The 24391-nt window shown below is 56.3% G+C and overlaps 2 protein-coding genes across 4 annotated transcripts in view; both read left to right on the top strand.

The window, feature by feature from the left end:
* Positions 1 to 15533, top strand: part of ELL (elongation factor for RNA polymerase II) — a 52402-nt gene extending 36869 nt beyond the window's left edge. Inside the window, exons 7-12 of one of the 3 annotated variants that reach the window (XM_058821289.1) lie at positions 2224 to 2320; positions 4974 to 5472; positions 7913 to 7979; positions 10751 to 10922; positions 11767 to 11811; positions 12789 to 15533. In XM_058821289.1, coding sequence (XP_058677272.1) covers positions 2224 to 2320; positions 4974 to 5472; positions 7913 to 7979; positions 10751 to 10922; positions 11767 to 11811; positions 12789 to 12893 — 985 coding nt within the window. In that variant the 3' untranslated portion in view covers positions 12894 to 15533. Of the gene's footprint in view, positions 1 to 2223; positions 2321 to 4970; positions 5473 to 7912; positions 7980 to 10750; positions 10923 to 11766; positions 11812 to 12788 lie in introns of all 3 variants that reach the window. The other 2 variants (XM_058821288.1, XR_009275762.1) reach the window with 2 other exon arrangements.
* A 4055-nt stretch (positions 15534 to 19588) lies between these two features.
* ISYNA1 (inositol-3-phosphate synthase 1) overlaps positions 19589 to 24391 on the top strand; it is a 5221-nt gene continuing 418 nt past the window's right edge. Inside the window, exons 1-10 of the mRNA XM_058821290.1 lie at positions 19589 to 19915; positions 20716 to 20840; positions 20929 to 21090; positions 21619 to 21748; positions 21822 to 22015; positions 22097 to 22246; positions 22368 to 22583; positions 22658 to 22822; positions 22900 to 23013; positions 23096 to 23313. Coding sequence (XP_058677273.1) covers positions 20727 to 20840; positions 20929 to 21090; positions 21619 to 21748; positions 21822 to 22015; positions 22097 to 22246; positions 22368 to 22583; positions 22658 to 22822; positions 22900 to 23013; positions 23096 to 23313 — 1463 coding nt within the window. The 5' untranslated portion in view covers positions 19589 to 19915; positions 20716 to 20726. The remainder of the gene's footprint in view (positions 19916 to 20715; positions 20841 to 20928; positions 21091 to 21618; positions 21749 to 21821; positions 22016 to 22096; positions 22247 to 22367; positions 22584 to 22657; positions 22823 to 22899; positions 23014 to 23095; positions 23314 to 24391) is intronic.

Here is a 24391-nt window from a genome sequence, read left to right as displayed (position 1 = left end):
GTCATGCAGGCAGAGCTTTTACTTGTGCTTTATTTTATTGCACTTTTGGTTAAGCTGAAGCACAGCATGCTCTTTTGAGCACTTCCCATGATTTAAAAGCACAATTGACTTGGAGATGAGACTTTTTAAACCAACAGAAAACTTGCACTCCAAGTGCTTTGGTGTGCTCAAGGAAAATCAAAACTCATTTAAATGGCCTTGATGGGAAATTATAATTAAAAGGAAAAATACAACTGCCATGCAATCTTTATGGCTTTCAGAAAAAAAAAATTAAAATACCCAAAGTGAATTTCTCCCTGTATAAAAGCCATGTTTACTGCTTTTTCTAGAATTGTGGCATTCACTTGGGCTGGGGTCTAAAAATAGACCTTGGAAAGGATGTATTCAACTGTACAAACAAAGCCCTGCTCAGGCAGTGCAGGTAATGAGGCTCCAAAATGGGAAAAAAACATGTTGGGTTGGAGACAGGAGGAAAACAGAGAAAGGGCACAGGAGGCAGCAGGGTTTGCATGATACCCAGTGGTTCAGCTCCTCCTGGCTGTCAGGGCCAGTGGCCCCAGCAGCTGCAGTAATTAATTAGCACATCTGCAGTCATTAACACATCTGCAGATGCTAAAGCTGGGTCTAGCTAGGCTTGGGTTAAACCAGGTCATTTTTCCTCCTTTTTTGTGTTTTCCATCCCTGTGCCACCCTTGGGGACCCTGGGCCGTGGGAGTGTCCCAGCCTGGGGCTGGGTGAGCTTTCAGCTCCTTCCATCCCAAACCATTCCCTGAAATCCTTCCTCTGCTGAGCTCAGTGCTTTCCTGACTCCTTAAATCCACAATTAACCATTAGAAGATGTGCCAGGCTTGCTCAAGCAGCCCCCAGAAGCCACTTTGACTGGGTTGTTTGGGCAGTATCAGTGTCCCCATGCTCACAGTCCCCAGGTCCTTTCCTTGAGCTGTTCTGTGGCTGCTGAGGTTGTTTTAAATAAAATTAAACAAAGCCAGGACAGTGGTGACACTGCAGATGTCCAAATATTGCTGCAGCACAGCCCAAGGTTCAAGCTCAGGTTAAAAGCCAGATCTTGTCAAGTGCTGGGTGTTATCTCAGAGATAAATCCTCCCAATGTTTGAAGGGTATGAGTGAGCTTTAATGCTGATTCCAGTTGCTTGGGAGAATTTAAAAGTGGGGTTATTCAGGCTCCACAGCTCCTGACAAACTGACTGCAGAGCTGCTTTATTAAAACCTTTAACCCTGAATTCTGTTTGGTTTTTTTTTTTTTTCAGTTTGTCAGCTGCAACTTGATGCAAGAGTGGGATTTTTTTTTTTTTTTGAATGATTAATTGAGGGGCAGTCTGGTGTCAAAATTGTTGGTCAAAGCTGGTGGGCTGGGAAAATACTCTGAGATCTGCAGAGACCCAGCCTGGAGGGGAATCCAAGTGATTCTAATTGTGCTTTTTGTTGCTACAAAAGGTTTTTGTTTTATTTGTCCAATACCACAAATACAGCCCAGAGTAGCTCTGTTTTGCATGATGCAACTTAAAAGTATTATTGGGAAGCCCAAAATGTAAATCCTGGTGGACCAATAATACCTCAGCAGTTCCTGTTATAATGCTGCTTTTCCTGGACCCAGAGGAGCTCGCTGCTGAAAGGGCTCCTGTTGCCATAAAATGTTGTTTTAATGATGCTAATGAGTGGAAGAGTTTATTCCTCAGCATCTGAGCTTGAGTTTCAGCCCCTCTTCAGTGAGCTTTGCTTTCTGGGTTGTCTCAGAAAGCAAACACTCAGCAGAAATTTGTTTAATTAATGTCTCCCCGAGCTGTATTTCAATCAGCAGGAATAATATCTGATATCCTTTACACCTTCAAATTCAATGCCACTTCCACTGGCCTCCATGTGAATTATGTTTCTGAGGCTGGGATTAATTTGTTTGAATTCTTACGTCGCCAGTTGAAGAGAAAAAAGGTGAAATTGTTGAAAAAGGAATTCCAGATTCAACAGGGAATTGAAAAGAAAGAGGTCCAAGGTGTCCCTTCCATTGCCGAGGAGCCACAGAAATCACGGGAAAGCAAGGAGGAGAATTTGTCATTGATGTTTTCCCACTGTAGTTTCCCATTCCTCACGGATTTTATCAGAGACCAGGGGCTGGAGGAGCCCCTTTGTGACCCCTGAAGCAGAGTTAGAGCCCAGGGTGTGCAGTGTGCCCCGGCAGGGTGTGAGCAGCCCGGTTGTGTTTTGCAGGAAGCTGTGCCAGCCCCAGAACAGCGGCGCTTTCCAGGGAGAAGCTCCTTCCCTGAGCCCTCCAAAGGACACGCTGAGCTCCAGCTCTCCCCCCCAGGTGGGTGATCCCCCTCCTGCCTGCCCCTGGTGCTCCTGATGGGTCTGGCTGTGCCTGTCTGCACCCTGTAATCACCTGCTGCCGGGTCAGGAGGGCCTTGGGGTTTTATTCCTCTTTTATTAACTTGGAGTCTCACTTAGGCTTTGCTCAGCATCTGTTTCTCCTCTGGACGTGGCTCAGCCAGGGCCTGTGGGGAGGATCTCTGACAAGGAGGCTCAGGTTTAGTTTTAAGGGCTGAATTCCTTTTGCAGTGCCTCCATCCCTGCTGGAGTTCCTGGGAGAAGGAGCTTGTGTTTTCCTCATTACCAATAATTGAGTGGAACGAAGCTGTAATAAGCAGCTCCCAAACACGGCTGAGTTATTAAAACCCTTGACCTTTTGCAGCCTAATTGCTGTGACAGATCAGGGGCAGGTTGGGCTGCTCCTGCCTCCGAGATGCCAGAGCAGGGAGCTGTGAAAAGAACATTTTGCCTGCTTTTTCCATGACCATAAACCACACAGGAGCCACGTTTGACGTGTGCCTTGTCCCCACTTCTCCCAGGATCTCCCAGCACAGGCATTGTGAAACGTTCTGCCTTCCCAGTGCTCTGCCTTCCCTTCTCCCAGTGTGGGTCAGCCCAGACAAGTTGAGTATTTATTCTTCTCCTGCCAATGGAATGTGTAATGCCTGCTTGTCTGGACAGACGCACCGAGGATTAGTGGCAAAGAATATTAACAGGTAAAGAAGTTATGTGCTCTCTGGCACTGAGAGGGAGGCAGTTCTCTGGTTGAGAACAAGGACTGTGTAACTTGTTTGCCAGGTAGCTGATTGCAAATCCTCTCCTGCTCTGCTGTGGCCATGTTCCTGGTGAATGGAGAATGATCACCTTCAAGTTAGCTCACAAAGATCATGGTTTTGTGTCGTTTTTTAAGGTTGAAAAATCATCTTGTTTCTCTGGCTGTCTGTATTTTAAAGATTCAGAGGTCTTTAGGGTGAGGTTTTGATCTCTCAGAATGACCCAGCTGAAACTCTGGCTGGTTGGTTGGGTTGGATTTAAGAATGTCCCTGTTTCACCAGCCTATCCAGCGTGGAATAGAAATGTTACCAGCATGATTCTGCCGTGTCAGACAGCAAACCACAGCACTGTGAGCTGACACTTTTTTAATACTCTCTGGCTGTAGTTTCTATTTAGAGAAATGGTTTCTAATGGGTGCAGTGCCAGCAGGGGATTGGGATTTGGTGGGCTGGAATGCAGAATATTTTGGGAAGGTTCAGCTGTGGAATGAAGGTGAAGGAGATCGGTGTGGTAATTCTAGAAAATGGATGTACAGAACCCTCCTAACCAGAGGGATGAGTTCGGAGAAGCTGACATTGGTTGTTTTTAGAGAAAAGGTTGTAAAACCTGGCAGGTTTTTGAGCTGTGTCACCTGTTGGGAGCCCTGCAGATGGAGGTGTCCCCTCCTGGGGAAGGTGATGTTGCCAAGCCGGTCGGACGTGCTGTCCTTGCCCCTTGAGCTCAGTGGCAGAACCAGCAGCTCTGCCTTAATTACCCTGACAGGTGGAAAGAATTCCTGGCACTGAGCAGTGTCCTCAAGACCCCTGAGTTAGCAAAGAGAGAGAAAAATCCAGGTGAAAAAGAAGGAATTAGGGGGCAGCCACCATGCAGCTGCACCTCAGCCATGGAACAACATTTCCATTCGCAAACACGTCGCCATCCTGCCTGAGACAGAAAGAAAATAATGGATTATCCAAGAGAAATAGCCAGAGCTATCGCTTGTTTTCCTCTGGGCACGGAATAATCCTTGGCCCAGAGCTGGTGCAGCCCCAGAGCTGCCAGGTGGGCACACAGCGAGGGCTGGCTGAGCTGCCTGGGCTGGGCTCAGCCTGATGGATGGCTCCTTGCATGGAGCAGCTGCCTCCAAGCTTGGGCACGGCTGGGAACCACCTCCCTCTCCAGCCTTGCTCAGAAAGGGTTGCTCAGGTCACGTTGGCCCCTGTGACGTGGCTGCCTCGATGTCCCCTTGTGCCTGAATTCTGAGAAGCGAGCACTTGGCACTTCCTCCCCCCTTCCGGGCAACGCCTCGCTCCTGACGAGAGGAAGGGGTGAAGCTCTTGGCCACAGAGCTGGGCATGAAATGCAGAACTGCTGATCCCTCCCTGCTCCAGAGGGCTGAGCACACGTTTTTCCTTCACTTTGGGACTTTGAGGTGCTCAGGACAGATGTGTTTATCCCAGAATTGTTTGGGTTGGAAGGGAGCTTAAGGACGATCCAGTGCCACTCCTGCCATGGGCAGGGACACCTTGCAGTGTGTCCCAGGGTGCTCCAAGCCCTGTCCAGCCTGGCTTTGGTCACTTCCAGGGATATTTCCACTCTCTAACTGGGTGGGATGGGGCAGGGTTTGGGTTCCAAAGGGCTGGGTTTGAAAGGAGCTGCAGTGAGGGTGGGCTGGGGCTGTGTGCGGATAACAGGGCAGGTCAGGAATTGCTGCTGGGGTTCTTTAGGCTGTCCCACCAAGCCGTGGTCTCTGGGAAGCAGCCTGGGATGGATCAGCTGCTTTTCCTGGGATGTTCCCTTCTCCCCTGTATTGCACCACCACCTAGTGGCAGCACCCAGCTCCACTGCTGCACCTTGAACGCGATTTAATTCTCCTTTTTCCCCCCTCTCCCTAGCAGAAACGACCCTTACCTGTGGAGTTCATCGACCCCCTGGCCAACAAAAAGCCCAGGATCTCCCACCTGGCCCACAGAAGCCAGCCCACCCTGAACGGGAAGCTGAGTTCCTCCAACGGCAAGGACAGCCTGGCCCCCCCTGCCCCGGCCCTGCCCCCGGAGCCCGTGAGCTCCAGCTCCTCCCTGCCGGCCCTGGAGCTGCCCAGGCCCCACGACCCCCTGTCGGATGTCAGCAACGACCCGGCGCACAACGGCAGAGACTGTGAGAGCAGCACGGAGCCTCCCGAGAGACTGAGCCACCCCCTGCCCACAGACTGTGCCCAGAGCAGCAAACACAACTGCGGCTCCTACGTCAAATCCAAGAAAAAATCCAAAAAGCACAAAGACAAGGAGAAGGACAGGAAGGAGAAGAAGAGCGAGGAGAAGTGCAAAGAGGAGAAGCAGAACTGTGAAGTAATAAAAAATGCTGATTTAGTTAGTGTTGCCCAGGAGCAGGTGCCAGGTGAGTGAGTGGGGGCCCGGAGGTGCTCTGCTGTTGGCCGGGTGTGGTGCCAGGGTTCCCTGCAGCAATGGGCACATCCTGGGCCACCCCAGCTGCTCTGGGGACCCAAATGCCAGCGCTGTCCTCCCTCCAGATCACCAGAGGTGCTTCCTCTCCTCACACAGGCTATCAGGTTTTTCCTGTTTAACCTTTCACGGAGCTGCCTCAGAGCGTGTCATGTTTCTCCTGGTTAAATTAAAAGCTGGGATAATCTGTGGGGATGAAAGGCTGGGAGCAGTGGGAAGAGCAGTGCGGCGCTTGTGTTGGCTCTTGTGATGACTGTTGTTTGGGTTTTTAATGAAAAGTTACTCACAAAAGCTTTTAAAACTGGCTACAAAAGAAATGATAGATAAAGCTGGTGATAAATGCTGTTAGAGCAGTGGAGAACCAGCTCTTCCAGGCTGGGAAAGCTTCCTCACATCCCACTGGGGCTGGGGATTTATTTATCCAAGGGCTGACACAGCAGTGAATCTCCACTGAGGTGGGGTGAAAACATTTTCCATCAGGCCACTGTTCCAAAGCCAGGTCCGTGCTCTCTGAGAAGTCAGAGCAGAGAATATTTCTTGGCTGATCCCATCCATTCCTTCTCCTGCTGTTTCCATGTTTTCTGCTGTTTGTTGCAGCTCCCCAGAGCCCTGCGACTTCCCCTGCAGCCTCTGGGAATATCTGTTAAATTCCTTTGTGCATTTCCGTTCACCCTGTTACTATTTTCTACATTCCCCTTCCTCCTTGGTGCATGAAAATCCTCCAGTTTTGGCTCCAGAAGGACAATATTTTGAAATGGAGACTCCTTTGCTGGGTTCCTGGAAAGGGGGAGCTTCTCAGGGTGTTGGGATTGAGCTGGTCCCTTCCCCATCCCCACAGGCTTTGCAGCAGTGACAAAATTCATTTTAGTGGCTCAGTTAAGGACAGTCTGCGGGCTGATGGGTGTGTGGCACTGCAGAACTGAGAATTCTTCCACTTTTGTGTCAATCCCAGGTTTTTCTCTGTGAATTTTGTGTTTCTTCCACGTTGTTTCTGTTCCCCATGAGCCTCTGGAGAGACACTCACAAATTCTCTCTTTTTGTCTTATAAACACCCAAATCCCTGGGAAATTGCTGAGCCTCCTGCACCACCTTTTCTGCTTATCTTTGCTGTTTAATTCCTGGATTTTTGTTAATTATTGGGAGCCGGGGTTTGTTCCTGCTGCTGTTTTGAGGTAACAAACACGAGCTGGGCTGGGAGCAATCCTAAACAGGATGTGGTCAGTCCTGCTTGGATCCTGGACAGACAGGGCTGGGATGTTTTCCTTCTGTGGTAGCACCAGCCTCGTCCTGCTCCTTCCCCACATTCCCCCTGGAGCTGTAGGGAAGCAGAGAATCACCAAAAGTTTGGGTTGGAAGGACCTTAAAGCTCCTCTGCTTCCACCACCTGCGTGGGCAGGGACACCTCCTGCCACAAGTGGGAGTTTCTCCCAGGAATTTTATTGTTCCAGAGGCTCTGGAGGGACCTTTGGGGTCCTTTCAGTCAGTAGGTGGCACTCACAGGCAAAACAAACCTCCTGTGTCCCTTGCACCATCCTCAAACCCTGCTCTGCATCTCCCAGGCTGTGGTCAGAAAGGGAAAAGCAGGAGGAGCTGCAGCGGGAATTTGGGATTGGGATGGATTCAGAAACCCTGCGGGTTCTGTGCCATTCTCCCATCCTGCTCAGGAGAGCTTTTCCCTGGAAATGCAGAGGAAATTCAGGGCACTGCTGGCTCAGGTTGTGCAGCTGGACGTGCTGAGGGTTTGGAATGTCACACACAATTTGTGGGAAGTGTCCCTTTCCAAAGGTGGATCCAGCTGCTTTCCCCCTCACTTTTATCCTGCACTGCTTGGTGGATGTGCAGGGTGAGTCTGCTCTAGGTTTATTCTGTTCTTCCTTCAGTTTCTGAGCATTCTTTAATGCCTGGATTTTGCCCCAAAATCCTGTCTGTGGTGCCCTGCTCTGGGATATTAATTCAGAATCTCACCCTGGAGACGCCCAGAGCAATCCCTCAAGTGTGGAAGCAGCAGAACAGAAGTTTCCCCTTGCCCAGCTCAGCTCTCTGGGCTCAGGGCTGTGTTTTCCTCCTCCCCAGTGCTGCTCTCAGTGTTATCCCACTCCAGGCACTGTTTACCCTCCAATTAAACTCAGATTTTTTTCCCTGCTCGGTGCACAGGCTGATGTTGGTGTTGTTTTGCTGATGGACAAATACTGGAGGAGCCTTGAACTTTGAGCCACCTTGTTGTGGCTCCTCTGCCTCTGTCAGTTCCAAGCAAAACAGAAATCCTTTAGAATTCCATAAACTCTATGTTTCAGGCAAGTTTTACGAGTTTGAAGCTGAATTGCAAAAAGCTTTGAAGTTTAAGAACATTTATAAACAGATCTTTATTTTTTCAGGTTTAAATGGAACATGCAATAATTCTAGTGTACCAACATCAACTTCAGACATGCCAGATTATTTATTGTAAGTATGTTTATCAGTTGCTTCATCACTTTGGGGTCATGTTTCAAGCTAAGAAATCACAACATGCTGGGGATTTTTGTTGGACTTTTTGTGTTATTTGATAGAACTTTGTTAGGTGGGTGTAAGGAAAAGAGTAAACCCAGCTCTGCAGATGAATAGTTGAGACTGAACTTGATATCAAAGCTGGTTTTTTACCTCCTTGAGGAGTTCAAGGCTATCTCCTATAAATTGTTTAAGCACTTCAAGAAACATCTCATACCTTAGAGGGGTTTGTGAGGATTAAACATCTCCACGTTCCAGCTGGAAACTTGGAATAATCTGCTGGGGAAGGCAGCGCAAGGAAGGATTTGGGCTGGTTCATTCATTCTTGCCCTCTTCAGAGCCAAGATCATCTCCATAAAGCAGTGAAATATTCTTTCCTGGGAGGCTCTAACCCCTGGGTTAGGATCTGAGTTGTTCCTTGACTCTTTAATCAGACCCCCCCGAGGTTAATTAAACAGCCAAAGCCCAAAAATCCCTGTGAAGGAAACCCAGAATCTGCATAAACCCAAACCTGTCCTAAACAAAGCTTTGGGGTGAGGGAAAACTTATAGCTGGGAGGAAAATTCTGTGTGCATGTCCCAGCCCTGGGGTTGTTCCCATCAGAGCTGGTTTGGCAGTGCTGGCATTGCTGGGAGGAGGAGGAGGAGGAGGAAGCTCCAGGGCAGATAAAGGTTTCTGCTGTGGTTGTGCTGGATCAGCCATACAAACAACCCCTTCAAGGTGACACTTCTAGGGTTATTCCAAAGAATTCGTGTGGCTGGGGGAAAAATTCTGGTTTTTTTCTCTAACCCACGTGCTGATCCCTCCCAAAATGGGACATTGCAGCTCCCTGGGCTCTCCCCAAAGAAACTGGGAGAGGTTTCTGAGCTCTGGGAGCTCTGTGCTCTCACCCAGGGTGATCTGGCTGGTTTGTGCCCAGCTCCTCAGAATGTGAGTCCTGCCACTGCTGTTTGATTCTCTCTATCCTGTGGGGATGGTTCTTTATCCCACCCCTGGCAAGGAGTCTGTTCTAGAAGTTTGGAGCACATAAAAAGTTAAAGCACTGAAAGTTTCCCTTAGTCTGAGGCCTAAATCAGCTTTTCCATGTTCAGGCACCACACTGGCCCTGCTGCAGCCAGAGCAGGGAGGCAAATTAGAGCCATCACCTACCAAAAGATGAGTTTTACCTTCAGAGAGAGCTGTAAAAATCAGCTTTGATGGCTTTTTGTTGAGCAAAATAACTTCCAAAAGGCCCCCAAAGGCACATCAGTTCAACCTGAGCTCAGGACACATCAAGTGTCTCAGGAAGGTGCTCTAAATAGAGTTACTGGTGGAAGAAAAAATACTGAATAAAGCTCCTCACCGTGGTTTCTTGTCATGCTCTTGCCACATAATGGCCCTGCCAGCGTTTTGCAACGATGGCTCAATGCTTTTTGTGTTCCTTTAAAGACTCTTAGCACTGGAAGCATCATATTCCTGCTGTTCCAATGCCTGGCACAGATGCAGAACTCCATGTTCTGCGGGCCAGCAGGAGTCAGGGAAGCTGTAGCAGCACTATCTGAGTGTCCTCCTCCACCCCCACTGCTCCAGGCTGGGCTGTACCTGCCCATTCCACCCTATCTGGCAGAGATAGCGAGTTTTGGGAGCAAACATTGTTTGTTTTACAGGAGGTCAAGGCAACAATCCCCGCTGGTTGCCTCCATAATTTGCTACTTTAATGCAAGTCAGGATGAGAGGAAACGGCCTCAAGCTGCACCAGGGGGGTTTGGATGGGATATTGGGGAGAATTTCCTCACAGGCACAAGGAATCACCATCCCTGGAGGGATCTGGGGACGTGGTTCAGTGGTGGCCTTGGCAGTGCTGGGATTTGATCTTGGAGGGCTTTTCCAGCATTAACCCCAGAATGGTTTGGGCTGGAATGAGCTGGAGCCCATCCAGTCCCACCCTGCCATGGGCAGAGACACCTTCCACCATCCCAGTGTGCTCCAGGGATGAGACAACCACAGCTTCTCTGGGAATTCCATCCCAGACCCCTCACAGTGAAGAATTCCTTCCCAAAACCCCATTTAGATGCTCCTGTGATCCTCAGTTATCCTGATTTTGTTTCCAGGCTCATCCCCACAGCAGCATCTGAGAGAGAATCCCCTAAAACCAATTCCCCCCTAAAACCAATCCCCTCCTCAAAACCCATTGATCTCAAAACCCATTCCTTCCCAAAACCCCATTTAGGTGATCCTGTGATCCTCAATTAGCCATGATTTTGTTTCAAGGCTCATCATCTCCTGCTCAGCACTGCAACAACCCAGAGAGAATTCCCCAAAACCAATCCCCCCCTAAAACCAGTATCTCCCCCCTAAACCAATCCCCTTCTCAAAACCCATTCCTTCCCAAAACCCCATTTAGATGATCCTGTGATCCTCGATTATCCACAATTTTGTTTCCAGGCTCGTCCCCCTGTGCTCAGCACCACAGCAACCCAGAGAGAATCCCCCTAAACCAATCCCCCCGCCTAAAACCAATACCCCCATACCAGTTCCCTCCTCAAAACCCATTGACCTCAAAACCTATTCCTTCTCAAAACCCCATTTAGGTGATCCTGTGATCCTCAGTTATCCACGATTTTGTTTCCAGGCTCATCCCCACTGCAGCAACCCAGAGGGAATCCCCTAAAACCAATACCCCCAAACCAATCTCCCGCAGACCAAATCCCCCTCTGCAGACCCATTGACCAGAGCCTTTTCCCCTGCAGAAAATACGCAGCCATTTCCTCCTCGGAGCAGCGTCAGAGCTACAAGAACGACTTCAACGCGGAGTACAACGAGTACCGGGACTTGCACGCCCGGATAGAGCGGATAACCCGACGGTTCACCCAGCTGGACGCCAAGCTGAAGCAGCTTCTGCAGGGCTCTGAGGAGTACAAGGTGGGCAGAGAGCTGAGGGAGCTCGCTGAGCACGGGGCAGAGCTGCGGGGCTTTGATCCTGCTCTCCTGGGCTGGCTCGGGGTGCGAATTCCAGCCCCGGAGCTGCCGGGGAACGTGCACACAGCTGACGGCTTTGGGGAGCGCTCCTAACCCGGCTCTGTGCTGCTCCTTTTGCAGGCTGGAGCCACATCATGGGACTTGTTGACAAGGAAAGGCCTCAGTGAGACAATTGGTGTCCTTAGCCAAAAGCTGCTGGAAGCTATTAGTGTATCCCAGCCAGAAAAACTCATATTTGCACATATGGGAGCGTATCAGGGCTGGAAGGGGAGTTAGCACGGGGTCATCTGTTCCTCTGCAATCTTTGATCTTAATAATGCAGCATTATTGGGCTTGTCAGAGTGATTTTTAAAGAGTTTTAGCTATTCATTAGCTTGAAGGAGTGAGTCTCGTCGAGGATAATAAACAGATTTTTACAGAGCACCTATTGTGCTAAGCACAGCTTCCTCCCTCCAACCTCCTGCCCTTCTCCTTGCAAAATTCCTCACTGGATTGCTTTTAGATCTTGGTGGGGGGAAAAAAGAGCAGCTGGAGCTTTGCAAATGTGAATTGTCCTGGAATCCAGGTGCTTGTCACAGGTGAGGAATGAGGCTTCATCCTTCTGTGTCAGCTCCAGGATATCCATGGAGCCAGAGCTGGTTTGGATCTGCCCATGGGAGCCATGCAGGGAGCAGATTTTGGTTGGAATTTGGAGGAATTGTGTACATTGAGCCATCAGTGAACACCTACTGCAGAACTGAAAATAATGCCCTATTTTTTTTTTTTTCTCTCTCTTTATATTTTTTAGACCATCCACGATCAAATTTTACAGGAATATCGGAAAATTAAAAAGGTAAGGGGGGAATGTCCTTGGCCACAGGCGGCTTTTGGGTGGTGCCCCTGGTGTGACTGAAAGAGATGGGCCCTTGCCAAGAGCAAGCCCAGGCTCTGAGGCAATTCCAGCAGATCTTTGTTCAGCCCCAGCCCGTCCCTGGAGCAGCTCAGAAAGGGTTTGGGGGGAGCTGGGAGTGCCCCTGGTGCTGGGATCGCTGAGCCGTGGCCCTGGCACAATGGCTGTGCTCACCCAGGGCCTTTATCTCTCCAGGGAAGGAACAGTTTGTGTTCCTCATGCACAGCATCCCAGCTGGGAGCAGCCTCTGGAGCTCTGGCCCTGCATTTTTGGAGTTTGGGGCACATAAAATTTCAGTATTTTTATGCAAAGCATCCACACACCAGTAGGGATTTGGATTTTTTTTCTTTTCAATAAGTGAATATGGTCCTGAGCCCTGTTGTCCTGAGGGATTTAGGAGTTCTTTGGAGAGATTCCCTGCATGTTGGAAGTTCATCTTTGTCCCACAGCCTCTGAGGTGGGGCTGAGGGCAGGTGGGGACTGTTGGAAGCCCAGCTAGGCTGAGCCTGACTCAGGTGTGCTCCTTCCTGTGAGGAGGCTCCTGGAGCTGGATAATGCTGAAAAGGGAATTTATTCTTGGCTGGGTTTGGTCAGAACAGGGCTGTTTTAAAGAGGGATCTAAAAAAGCTTCTTTCCATGGTTTTAAGCTGAAAGAGGGGAGGTTCAGGAGGGGTATGAGGAGGAAATTCTTCCCTGGGAAGGAATGGGATGGAATTCCCAAGAGAAGCTGTGGCTGCCCCTGGATCCCTGGAACTGTTGAATGGGTTTGGGTGTCCCTGCCCATGGGATGAGGAAATCTTTGCATTCCCTCCAACCCAAACCATCCCACGATCTGCTCTGTGCTGTCAAGGCTCAGCTTTGATTTGTCCAGAACCTTTCCCACCTCTGCACTTCCATTTTTGTTTTGTTTTGTCTTGCAGACAAACCCCAACTACAGCCAAGAGAAGAACCGCTGCGAATACCTCCACAACAAACTGGCCCACATCAAAAAACTGATAGCAGAGTATGACCAGCAGCAGTTTTAGCTGCCACTCACCCCTGGACTGGGTAGGGCAAACCAAAATCCAGTCAGCCTGGACGTTACGTTCCCTTTTGTACACCCAAAATCCCTTTCAGAGACGAGCATTAATTCCTCGTGGTTGAAGAACTTGGGGATGACTTTAAGATGCCAGATCTGTCATGTCCACGTCCAGCACGCTCCTCCCGAGTTTTTAAGCCTCTCTGAATGTTGGAATGTAACAAATGGATAACAAAAAACAAACAAACAAAAAAAAAAAAAAAAAAAAGAAACAAAAAAAAATTCTGCTTATTTGAAGCCAGCGTTTGACACTTAAGGGAAAACTTGCCTAAAGTGACCGAAGCTCCCAAAGGTTAAGAATCTGTAGTTTTCATGGATTAAAAGTTTGGCATGAAGTTGTAATTGCCCAGCTCCACGTGGGTTACAAATTGTCCTACAAATGGTGAGGAACTGGAATTGCTGCTAGGACTGTCTGGAATGAGAGCTGTGTGCTCCCGGCTCCGCGGAAATACACCACGTTCCCTGAGCTCTGCTTGTCTGGCCCTGCTTTGTCATTGGCATCCTCGGGGTGGGCAGGGGTGGTGGCAGCACAGGGGCTCCCCTGGGGCTCAGCACCTCGCCCAGGGCAGAGGTGGATCCCAAAAAAAAGGAAAAAACCGAACCCCCAAACCCCCTTTTTTTTCTCTGCTTTGTGCGTTTGGGTGCAAACCTCCTGCCCAGTCTGCCCAGTTCACCTCCAGCCACCAGTGCTGGCAAGATGGAGACCTGTCTGGCTTTGACTTTTCTAATTTTCTACCAAGGCAGCCAATTTTATTAACTGCTAATGAGACTATGGTCTATTTTTGTATCAAAGAAAAAAGCATCTTTTTTCTAAAACCGTGCCTCCCTTTTCCTTTTAGGCCGAGTGCTTGGGACCCTTTCCTTGCAGTATTACTCCAAGCGCCCCAGGAGTCACCCAGAGCAGTGACTTCGTTCCCTGGTCCATGGCAGGAGGGGTGGGGGGTGCTCTGCTTTCTCCTGGGGTATTTTCTGTGTGTCTGTGTGTGTGTCCTTGCAAGGCAGCAGCAAATCCTTGTGAGAGCAGCAAGGTGCTGGTTTCCCACGCGGATCCCTTCCACTGGTGCGCTCCAGCTCAGCCAGCTTCTCCCTGCAGCCCTGCTTCCTGATTTTCTTATTGAATTCTTTACTTTGGGTTGAAGGGAACGTTTCAGAGTATGGCCAGGGTGTGAGAAACACTCCAGAAAGCACAAAGGTGTCCTTTAACTCTGCTGTTCCTTTCTTTCTCTCCCCTCTCCCCTTTCTAATCCTGCCAGCCTGTGGGATTTGACTTCTCCCCGCTTCCGTTTATCTCAAAGTAAAGATTCCTTCCCTGTGGAGTCTCCTTCCCTTGGAGGTGGCACTGAGGAGCCTTTCACCCTTTGCAGGAGAGGAATGGCAGAGTTAAGGAGGGAAACACTTCTTACAACAGGGAGTTATTTTGAAGTTTTGGGTTTTTTTGGTTTTTTTTTTCCTTGCCCCAAACGAAACGTGGGTCCATCTGCTGTATTAAAAATAGGAGATAAAATTAACTAATTATTGTATTATAATTTCACACAGCCAGGGCTAATTATTATTATTATTATTATTATATTATAATTTCATTGTTGTCACACAGCCAGGGCCACTGCTTTTGCTTTGTCACTTTATTCTGAGGTCTCTCCCTGTGCGTCCAGCGCTCAGCAGGGCTTTGCCATCCCCTTCTCCAAGGGAGAGGTGACAGCCAGAGGGACGTGGTGGCCCTTGGAATGCCACCAGTCTTCCAGTGGAGAAAGGGGGTGGGAAAGGCTCTTTGTGCCCAAGGGGCACAGGGGGAGCACCCCAGGACCCCCCAGGCCATTCCTGCTGGGAATCTGGGGGTCAGGAACGCTCTGCTCCCATCCCTGCCTCCCTCCCCACACCAGAGCTGGAGGTCAGGGAGCGCTGGGGCGGCTCCTCCTGCCTCGGGTGCTCCTGGAAACGCCGGGAGCTGTGGGGAAGGGGCTCTTGGTGGGAATCCTGGAGCTCTGGGCTCCCCATTGGGAATTCCGGGGAGCCCCGGGGGTCTGAGGAGCCCCTGGCACATCCCAAATGCTCTCAAACCCCCAAACCCCGCTCTGGGATCGGCGCTGCACAGCCCGGCACCGCCGGCCCTGCCCCACGCCGCGATTTTGGGGTGGAAAACGGGAATTTGCCCAGGGCTGGGGCTGGGGGGCTTCGTTCCCACTGCGGAGGAGGCGGAACTTGGGATGGCAGAAGAGGCAGCAGCTACAGAGCCAGGATGAGTAAATTCTTCCATGGAAACGCTTCTCCTGATCCTTCACATTTTGAAAGGAGGGGTTTTGTTTTTTTTTTGTTGTTGTTGTTGCTTGGGGAGGGGGGGATAGAGATGGATCTCAATCTTTATACATCTGCTATAAGATATTTTTGCAAACAGAGTTGTATACAAAGATGTATTGTGTACATTTACATGTATATTCTGGAACTTCTAAAAAAATTTGAATATTAAAAAAACCCCTGAAAATATTTAATTAATTATCCAAACTGTGAGACCCAATTAGCATCCACCAGCTTCCTGCTTCACTTTTCTTTTGGACTGTGTTAAAGAATTGTAGTCGAATCTGCCTTTTTTTTTTTTCTTTTTTGTTTTTGTTTTTTTTTTTTTCTTTTTAGAGACGACGAAGCTTAGGCAAAAATTTGTGCTTTTTGGGTTAATAGAAACCAGTTCTAGGTGATTTAAGTATGATCTTAACTTATTGATACTGTGTTTTACTTTGTAATATTGTACTGTGGATAAAAACTATATTGAGCCATGGAGTTGGAGTTTACAAAACAGCTTTTCACTTTGCCAAAATGTTACAATTTCAAGGCAGCATAGTCTTCAGCTTTCCTAATCTTTTTTCTTAAGAGCTAGTGTCCTTTTTTTGTACACTAAAAAAGCTGAATGCTGATTTTGCAACATATAATAAATTCACTGTATTGGAAAACAAGCAGACAATAAGGTTGTGGATTTCTTTTCAGTGCTTCTCCCTGCAAGGAAACTCAAAAAGGGAAAGGTGATAAATGGCTGGCGTGGAGCTTGGAAGCAGGAAACGGGAAGGAACCGGGTCACTTGAGCGGGCTCGAGTGTCAGAGCAGGGAGTAGGTAAGAAAGAGGAGAGGGACGAGGAGCCCGGAGCGGGGCAGCTCCTTGGAACGCGGAGCTGGGCTCGGCCTGCAGCCCTGGCACCAGCTGGGCCTTCCCACTGCAGCACCCTCGGGGATTTTGGGGGAAAAGCTGCTTGGAGGAGGCTCTGGATGCTGCTGGGGCAGCTGGAGGGGCCCTGGAGCTCAGGGATGCTCGAGATGCACCGAGGGGCTGCTGCAGGAGGGAGTGAGGCTCATCCCGGGCTGCTGCAGGAGGGAGTGAGGCTCATCCCGGGCTGCTGCTGCTGGAGCAGGAGCTGGGAACAGCCTGGCAAGGACCCTGCTGGAGCTCCCACCTGGCTGAATCATCCCAGAAAAGCCCGGGAGGCAAAGGGCGCCTGGGCCGTGCCAGGAGTGTCCCTTGCCCCGCTGGCACCGTGCATTTCTCTGGCCCTGCCCTCAGCAGCATCCCCGGGGCTGGATGGAGCGGGCACAATGAAACCAAGGATGAAACTCCTCAGGAGCGCAGCGGCTTTGGGACAGCTGCAGTGGCGGTGCTGCCTCCCTCCTGGAGCACAAACTCGGGGCTGGAGGCCACAGGTGCTGCTGGCCCTGCATTCCTGTGCCCAAACCGTGTTCTCTTGGGTTAAGTGCTGGACTGGGGACTGTCCCTCCAAAGCAGCACACGGTGGAGAAGGTGACAATCATCCAGGCGTCAAATAACGCTTCACAGAGTCTTGGTTTATTTGTTAAAGGTGTTCTTGTCCTTGCAGCTGACACGAGGAGACGCCGGTGGGACTCGGCCACGGAGCAAGAGCCGAGCCCAGGCTCAGCAAATCCCCAAATCCTCCAGTTTTCGTTTCAGATGTGGTTTCTGAGCCAAGCTCTGCACCCCGGGCCCCTTCGCCCTCCGTGAGCTCCCCGGGCTCTGAGCGGCTCCGGGGCCGGCTCTGCCCGCACAGGAAGGGTCCCCATCCCCTCCCAGCCTTCCTGGGGAATTCCTCCCGACCGCTGGCAGCTCCGGCGCTGCCCGGGGTCACGCATTGAGCTCATTAACTCGGAGCTGCCCCAGTGGAAATTTACTGGCTGCGTTCGCCGTGCCAGAGCCAGCCGGGCTCCCGCCGCCGCCGCCGCCTCCTTATCGGCCCCGCCGGGAGCGGCACCGGCCCCGCCGCACCGGGAGCATCCCCGCGCCCTCCCGCACGGCAAAACCCGGCCGGCCGCGGGCTCGGGAGGAGCCTGGGTCTGATAACTCACCCATAACTCGGGTCACACTTGGGAAAAGTCACTTTGCATCGCATCGTGCACAGACTGCCCCTAACCTGGGGTCACGCAGCCGTGGGAAGGCCCTGGCCAGGTTTTAGGGGTGCTGGAAACCCTAAACAGCACTGCGGGTTTTTTCCCTTGTGGTTTTTATTTTCCCCATGGGTTTTTTCCCCTGTGGATTTTTCCCCCGTGGGTTTTTTCCCCTGGGCACCTTTCAGTGCTCGTGGCTCGTTTACAGGAGGAAGCTCATTAGAATAATTTGTCCTCGCCACGGTCCGGTGGCGCTGGTCCCTCTCCCAGCGCAGCTGCTGCGCCTCCAGCGCCCGCACGACCCCCGAAATCAGCCCCTGCTCCCCCCTCGCAGGCGCGGGTCCGACCTTGGGCGCGCAGCGCCGCCAGGGCGATGGCACAGCGAGAGGGAGGAGGATGAGGAGCTGCCAGCAGGGATATAATGAAGGGCCAGGGCTCGGGATTGTGTTACACGAGGGGAAAAAACCCAACCGTGGAGGAAGGAAAACGTGGCAAGGGAACGCTGAGGCTGCTGCAAGGCACAAACCCGGGCTTGGCGGGGTCGGCCTCGACCTGTTTTGGGGGGGGGGGGGGGTCGGAGGCAGGACCCCCCAACCGAGCCCATCCAGCGCCCGCAGCATCTCCGGCTGCGGCAGGAGCAGCCCCTGAACCTGCTTAGAATGAAGCTCGGGAGCCCCCGGGGGGGCTGCGGGGCCTGGAGCCCATCCCGGGGCCGGGGCGGGGGGTCCGCGGGGAGCGGGGGGTGGGCTCCATTGCTGCGGCGGCCGGGCCGGTCGCTATGGCTCCGCTGCGGCTCCGCTGGCCCCCGGCCAGCCCCGGCAGCTGGGGAGCGAAGGCGCTGGGCGGCCGGCCCGGGCTCCCGGCCCATGGACGCGTTGGGCGAGCGGGAACAAGGGAGCCCCGCTCATGCGGTGCCGAGCGTGGGAGGAGTGGGAAGGGAGTGGGGGAAGGAACAATGGTGGGAGTTATGGGAGGGGGGCGAAAAAAAAAAAAAAAAAAAAAAGGAAAAAAATAAGGGGAAAAAAAAAAAAAAAGAGGAAAGCAGTGGAAAAATACCAGTTCTGGGCCCCTGGCAGCGCTGCCCGGACCCTCCCCGCCCCAGGATTATTGTACAAAGAAATGTTATTTTTGTTTCAATAATTTGCTGAGGCACTGGCATTCCAGCGCGGGGCTCGTTTTGTCCTCCAGCCCGGCACCAAGGGATCATTGTTCCTCCACGGCCAAGGGGCCGGACGCGGCCCCCCGGCACCGCCGTGCCCTCCACCGCCGCCTCTCCCCGCGGCCGCCCGGCCGCAGGTGCCCTCCGGGCTCGGTCCCGGTGGGTCCCGTCCCGCTGCGTGCCGGAGGCCGGGTGGCGATGGCAGCGAGCCCCGAGGAGCGGGGTGGGTGGCGGAGGAGGGCAGAGCTGTCCTCGCCGTGTCTGCGGGGAGCGGGGTGGGGAGGGGGCCGGGGCGTTGCTGCGGCTCCGGGGCCCCTTTGAAGCGGGGCGGGCCATTGAAAGGCAGCGGGACCCCGGGGGCCGCCAGCGGGGGGGGCGGCCACGACCCCGTTCCCTGCCCGGCCCCGGGCGCTCCCCGCGCTCCCCCGGGTGCGGGTGCGGCCCCACACGGGCTCGGTGCCCCCGGCAGCGCCCGCGGGGAGCCGGGCTGGGCGCTGGGGGCGGCCGGGGCTCCGCGGCGAGCCCGCCCCGCGGGCTCGGGGTGCCGGGGCTACCGGGGTCCGGCTAACCGGGGGCTCCGGCCAGCCGGGACTTTTGGGGTGCCCGTGCCCGGGGCTCTGGGGTGCCGTGACCTCCGGGGTGCCCACGCCGGGGGCTCCAGGGTGCCGTGGTTTTTGGGGTGCCCACACCGGGGGCAGCAGCGGGATAACAGCGGCAGCACGGTGCCGGTGCCGGTGCCGGTGCCGGTGCCGGTGCCGGTGCCGGTGCCGGGCTGGCAGCCCCGTGGGAGCGGCGCCGTGGGAAGGCGCCCGCGGGTCCCGGGCGCAGGAAGCCGCCGGCCCGGGGCTCTCAATGGCCGGAAGGCGGCGGCGGGACCCCCGGTCCCGGCCCGGGACCGGCCCCGGCGACACTTCCCCTTCCCGGGTCAGCGGCCGCTTCCCCGTCCCGGCCGGCCCCTCCCGCCCCCCTCTCCCGGTACGAGCGGCCGGCGGGGCCCGGGGAGCCCCGCACGTGCCCCGGCACCGGGGGTCGGGGGGGTCCGGGGGGTCCGGGGCTGCCGGTGCCGGTGGGCACGTGCGGGGGGCGGGGCCGGGCGGGGGCGGGGCCGGGGCGGGGCCGCCGAGCCGATTAAGCGGCGGGAGCCGGGGCGGCCGCAGCGCGATCGCATCGTCCCCGCGGGGCAGCACCGGACACCGGGCACGGGACACCGGGCATCGACACCAGGCATCGGGCACTGAACATCGGGCACAGAACACCGGACACTGAACACCGAACACCGGCTGCCGGCGCCGGGCACCGAACACCGGGCACAGGGTATCGCCACCGGACAACGGGCAACGGGCGCAACCACTGGCACCGGACACCGGGCACCGGCACCGATACAGACTCAGGCACCGGCTCCGGCTCCTGCGCGCCCGGCGCGGCCCGGCCCGGTGAGTGCCCGCGGGGGGCGGGACTGACCCGGAGCGGTTCGGGTTTGCGGGTCCGGGTCCCGCCGTGCCCTCGGCGCGGTGTCCCCCTGTGCCACCCCGGGGACGCCGCTGTCCCCAAGCGCCCTTTCCCCGGGAGAGGGACAGCCCTTGTTCCCCCGGTGCCACCCCGGGGTGCAGGGACAGCCTCTGTCCCCGCGTCCCCTCTGCCACCCCTGGGCAGTCCTGGTCGCGATGTCCCCTGGGACGGCTCTGGCAGTGGGAACAGCGCTGGTCCCCACGTCCCCTGCCCCATCTGTCACCCCAGGGCGTAGGGACCGCCCCTGTCACCAAATTCTCCGCATGCCTGGGAGCCGGGACAGACTCTGTCCCCACGTCCCCTGCGCGCTCTGTCACCCTCAGGAGCAGGAACACCCCTGGTCCCCCTGTGCGCCACCCCAGGGTGCGGGGCTGTCCCCACAGCGTCCCCTGCACCCCCAGAGCCCCCCGGCGTGCAGGGACACCCCTGTCCCCCGGAGCATCCCTGGTCCTGCAGTGCCACCCCCAGAGAGGGGACAGGGGACAGTCCCTGCCTGCCCTGAGCGGCACCGCGCCCCCCTCTGGGCCCTCTGCGCGCTCCTGGGGTGCGGCTGTGCCCCCCAAAGCCCCCCTGTCCCCGACACTGCGGGACGGGGCCGCAGCGACCGAACCGGCGGCGCGCAGGGCACGGAGCCAAGGTCCCCACGGGCGGCACAGCCACGTCCCGGCAGGGCGGAGGGCCCGGGGGTGGCCCGGCCGCTGACACCCATTTCCTGCCATTGCAGCTCCAGGAACAATGGCAGAGCCATTCCTCGTGGACAGCCCCGACGTCACCTACAGCAAGGACTTCATCGAGGCCAAGTACACCTACAGCACGGTGCACGTCTGCAAGGAGAACGGCGTCACCAAGGTGGGCAGGGGCTCCGGGGGGCTCGGGGGGGCTCGGCCCGTCCCCGCCGCCCCCAGCTGTGCCCTCTCTGTGTCCCCTCCGTCCCCAGGTGCGGCCGTGCTCCACCCGCTTCACGTTCCGCACGGGCCGGCAGGTGCCGCGCCTGGGGGTGATGCTGGTGGGCTGGGGGGGCAACAACGGCACCACCGTGACGGCGGCCGTGCTGGCCAACAGGCTGGGGCTCTCCTGGATGACCAAAACCGGCCGCAAGGTGCGTGTGCCCAGCAAGGGGGGTGTCCCCAGTGTGACCCCTTCAAGGTGGGTGTCCCCAGAGAGATCCCAGTGAGGTGGGTGTCCCCGGTGTCACTCCGTCAGGGTAGGTGTCCCCAGAGATACCCCAGCCAGGTGGGTGTCCCCAGCCTGATCCCAGCCAGGTGGGTGTCCCCAGCAGGGTCCCTGCAAGAGGTGTGTCCCCAGCGTGACCCCAGTAAAGAGGGTGTCCCCAGAGTGACCTCGGTGGCATGGGTGTCCTCACTGTGACCCCAGCGAGGTCTGAGGGCACCCAGCGTGACCCCACAAGGGCCACGTCCCCGGGGTGTCCCCAGAAGGACCCCTGTGATGTCCTGGCACCTGGGGTCACCCCGCAGGGCTGGGGACGCCCAGCTCAGCCGCCCTGGCGTGCTGCCCCCCAGTGCCCTCCCTGCCCTCAGAGGGGCTCTGCAGCCCCCGCCCCTCACTCTGGGGGTGCAGGGACCCCTCTGACCCCCCCAGCCCCTCATCTCTGCCCATCCCCTCCCAGACAGCCAACTACTACGGCTCCCTGCTGCAAGCCTCCACCGTGTGCCTGGGCACGGGCCCCTCGGGTGACGTGTACGTGCCCTTCCGGGACCTGCTGCCCATGGTGCACCCCAACGACATCGTGTTCGACGGTAGGTGGGGTACGGGGGGCCCCCCGGGCGGCGCGGGACCCCCCGAGCGCCTGGGTCACCCCCTGTCCCCCAGGCTGGGACATCTCCTCGCTGAACCTGGCCGAGGCCATGCGGCGGGCGGAGGTGCTGGAGTGGCCGCTGCAGGAGCAGCTGTGGCCGCACATGGAGAAGATGAAGCCCCGTCCGTCCATCTACATCCCCGAGTTCATCGCCGCCAACCAGGAGGAGCGGGCGGACAACGTCCTGAGCGGCCCCATGGCCCAGCAGGTGCGGCCGGGCGGGCGGGGAGGGGACAGGGGACACGGGGGAGGTGGCACCGAGCCGATCTGTGCCCCACACCCGCCCCAGGTGGAGCAGATCCGCAGGGACATCCGAGACTTCAAGGAGAGCAGCGGCGTGGACAAAGTCATCGTCCTGTGGACGGCCAACACGGAGAGGTTCTGCGACATCGTGCCGGGGCTCAACGACACCGCCGACAACCTGCTGAGGGCCATCGAGGTGACGCTCTGGGGAGGGTGACGCTCTGGGGAGGGTGACATTCTCGAGAGGGTGACACTCTGGGAAGGGTGACACCTTTGGGAGGGTGACAGCCCCGCTGAGCCGCCCCGTGTCCCCGCAGCGAGGCCTGGAGGTGTCCCCGTCCACGCTGTTCGCCGTGGCCAGCATCCTGGAGGGCTGTGCCTACATCAACGGCTCCCCCCAGAACACGTTTGTGCCCGGCGCCGTGGAATTGGCCGCCCAGCGCCGCGTCTTCATCGGCGGCGACGACTTCAAGTCGGGCCAGACCAAGCTCAAGTCGGTGCTGGTGGATTTCCTGGTGGGCGCCGGCCTCAAGGTGCGTGGGGGCTCGGCGGGGTCTGTCCCCACCCGCGGGGCACGGGGGGTGACCCGGCCGTGCCCCCCGCCCAGACCAAGTCCATCGTGAGCTACAACCACCTGGGCAACAACGACGGCAAGAACCTGTCGGCGCCGCAGCAGTTCCGCTCCAAGGAGATCTCCAAGAGCAACGTGGTGGACGACACGGTGCAGGCCAACCCCGTCCTCTACGGCCCCCAGGACAAGCCCGACCACTGCGTGAGTGAGGAGGGGGCCCGGGGGGGTCACACACACGCGGGGGTGACAGTGGGGTGACGGGGACGTGGCTTTGGCAGGTGGTGATCAAGTACGTGCCCTACGTGGGGGACAGCAAGCGGGCGCTGGATGAGTACACGTCCGAGATCATGATGGGCGGCACCAACACCATCGTCATCCACAACACCTGCGAGGTGCGTGCAGGGCGTCCCCGGGGTGTCCCCACGGCGTCCCCGGGGCGTTCCAGGGTGGCTGCTGACCCCCGGCTGCCCGCAGGACTCGCTGCTGGCCAGCCCCATCATCCTGGACCTGGCCATCCTGACGGAGCTGTGCCAGCGCATCTCCTTCCGCACCGAGGCCGAGCCCGAGTTCCAGGGCTTCCACAGCGTCCTGTCCATCCTGGCCTTCCTGTGCAAGGCCCCGCTGGTGCCCGAGGGCTCCCCGGTGGTCAACGCTCTGTTCCGCCAGCGCAGCTGCATCGAGAACATCCTGAGGTACCCGGGGCACCCAGTGCCACCACCCCTGTGCCCACAGGGGCGCCCAGAGCTGTGCAGGGGTTCCAGGGTGGGGTACCCGGGCTGCCAGGGGGTCCCAGTGCCCACCAAGGGGTGCCCAGCTCCAGGGGGCACTGGAGCTCAAGGCCTGGAGTGCCCGGTGCTGGGGGTGGGTGCCAGTGGCACCAGTGGGTTCCAGTGTGTGCTGGTGACGGTCCCAGCGCCCAGAGGTCCTGGAGGTGCCCAGCACCAAGGTCCCAGCTCGGGTGGGTCCCCATTTCCCAGTCAGGGGGTGCCCAAGGGGAGCAAGGTCCCAGTGCCCATTTGGTGTCCCAGCACACAGACCCTGGCACCCAGCGGGTCCCTGATGCCCCAGGGGATGCCCAAAACCAGTGGATCCCAGTGCCCAGCACCAGTGGCTCCCAGTAACCAAACCTTGGGGTTCCCAGTGCCAGTGCTCCCAAGCCTTGGGGTTCCCAGTGCCCGGGGGTGCCCAACTCCAGTGGGTGCCAACTCTCACAGATCTGAGCACCACTGGGCTCCCTGCTCCCATTCCAGCTGCTCCTGGTGCCCAACACCTGGAGGTGCCACACTCCGGTGTCCCCCAGTTCCCAAAACTCATCCCCCCAGTGCCTGAACACCCACCCCACAACCCCGGTGCCCCAGACAGCCATCCCAAACCCCACCAGTGCCAAAGCACCCATCCCAATGCCCCCACACCCCCCTCCCATGTCCCCCACCCCTCCCCTGCCCCGTGCCAACCCCCCATGCCCGTGTGTGCCCCCCTGACCCCCGTGTGTACCCCCCTGACCCCGTGTGTGCCCCCCATGCCCGTGTGTGCCCCCCATGCCCGTGTGTGCCCCCCTGAGCCCCATGTGTGCCCCCCTGACCCCCGTGTGTGCCCCCCTTGCCTGTGTGTGCCCCCCTTGCCTGTGTGTGCCCCCCTGAGCCCCGTGTGTGCCCCCCTGAGCCCCGTGTGTGCCCCCCTGCCCCCCGTGTGTGCCCCCCATGCCCGTGTGTGCCCCCCTGCCCCCCGTTGTGCCCCCCTGAGCCCCGTGTGTGCCCCCCATGCCCGTGT

This window comes from Ammospiza caudacuta, chromosome 28 (assembly GCF_027887145.1).
Source record: "Ammospiza caudacuta isolate bAmmCau1 chromosome 28, bAmmCau1.pri, whole genome shotgun sequence".
In the NCBI taxonomy this organism is placed as follows: Eukaryota; Metazoa; Chordata; class Aves; order Passeriformes; family Passerellidae; genus Ammospiza; species Ammospiza caudacuta.
Note: the sequence above shows the minus strand (reverse complement) of the source record. Positions and strands in the feature narration are given on the sequence as shown.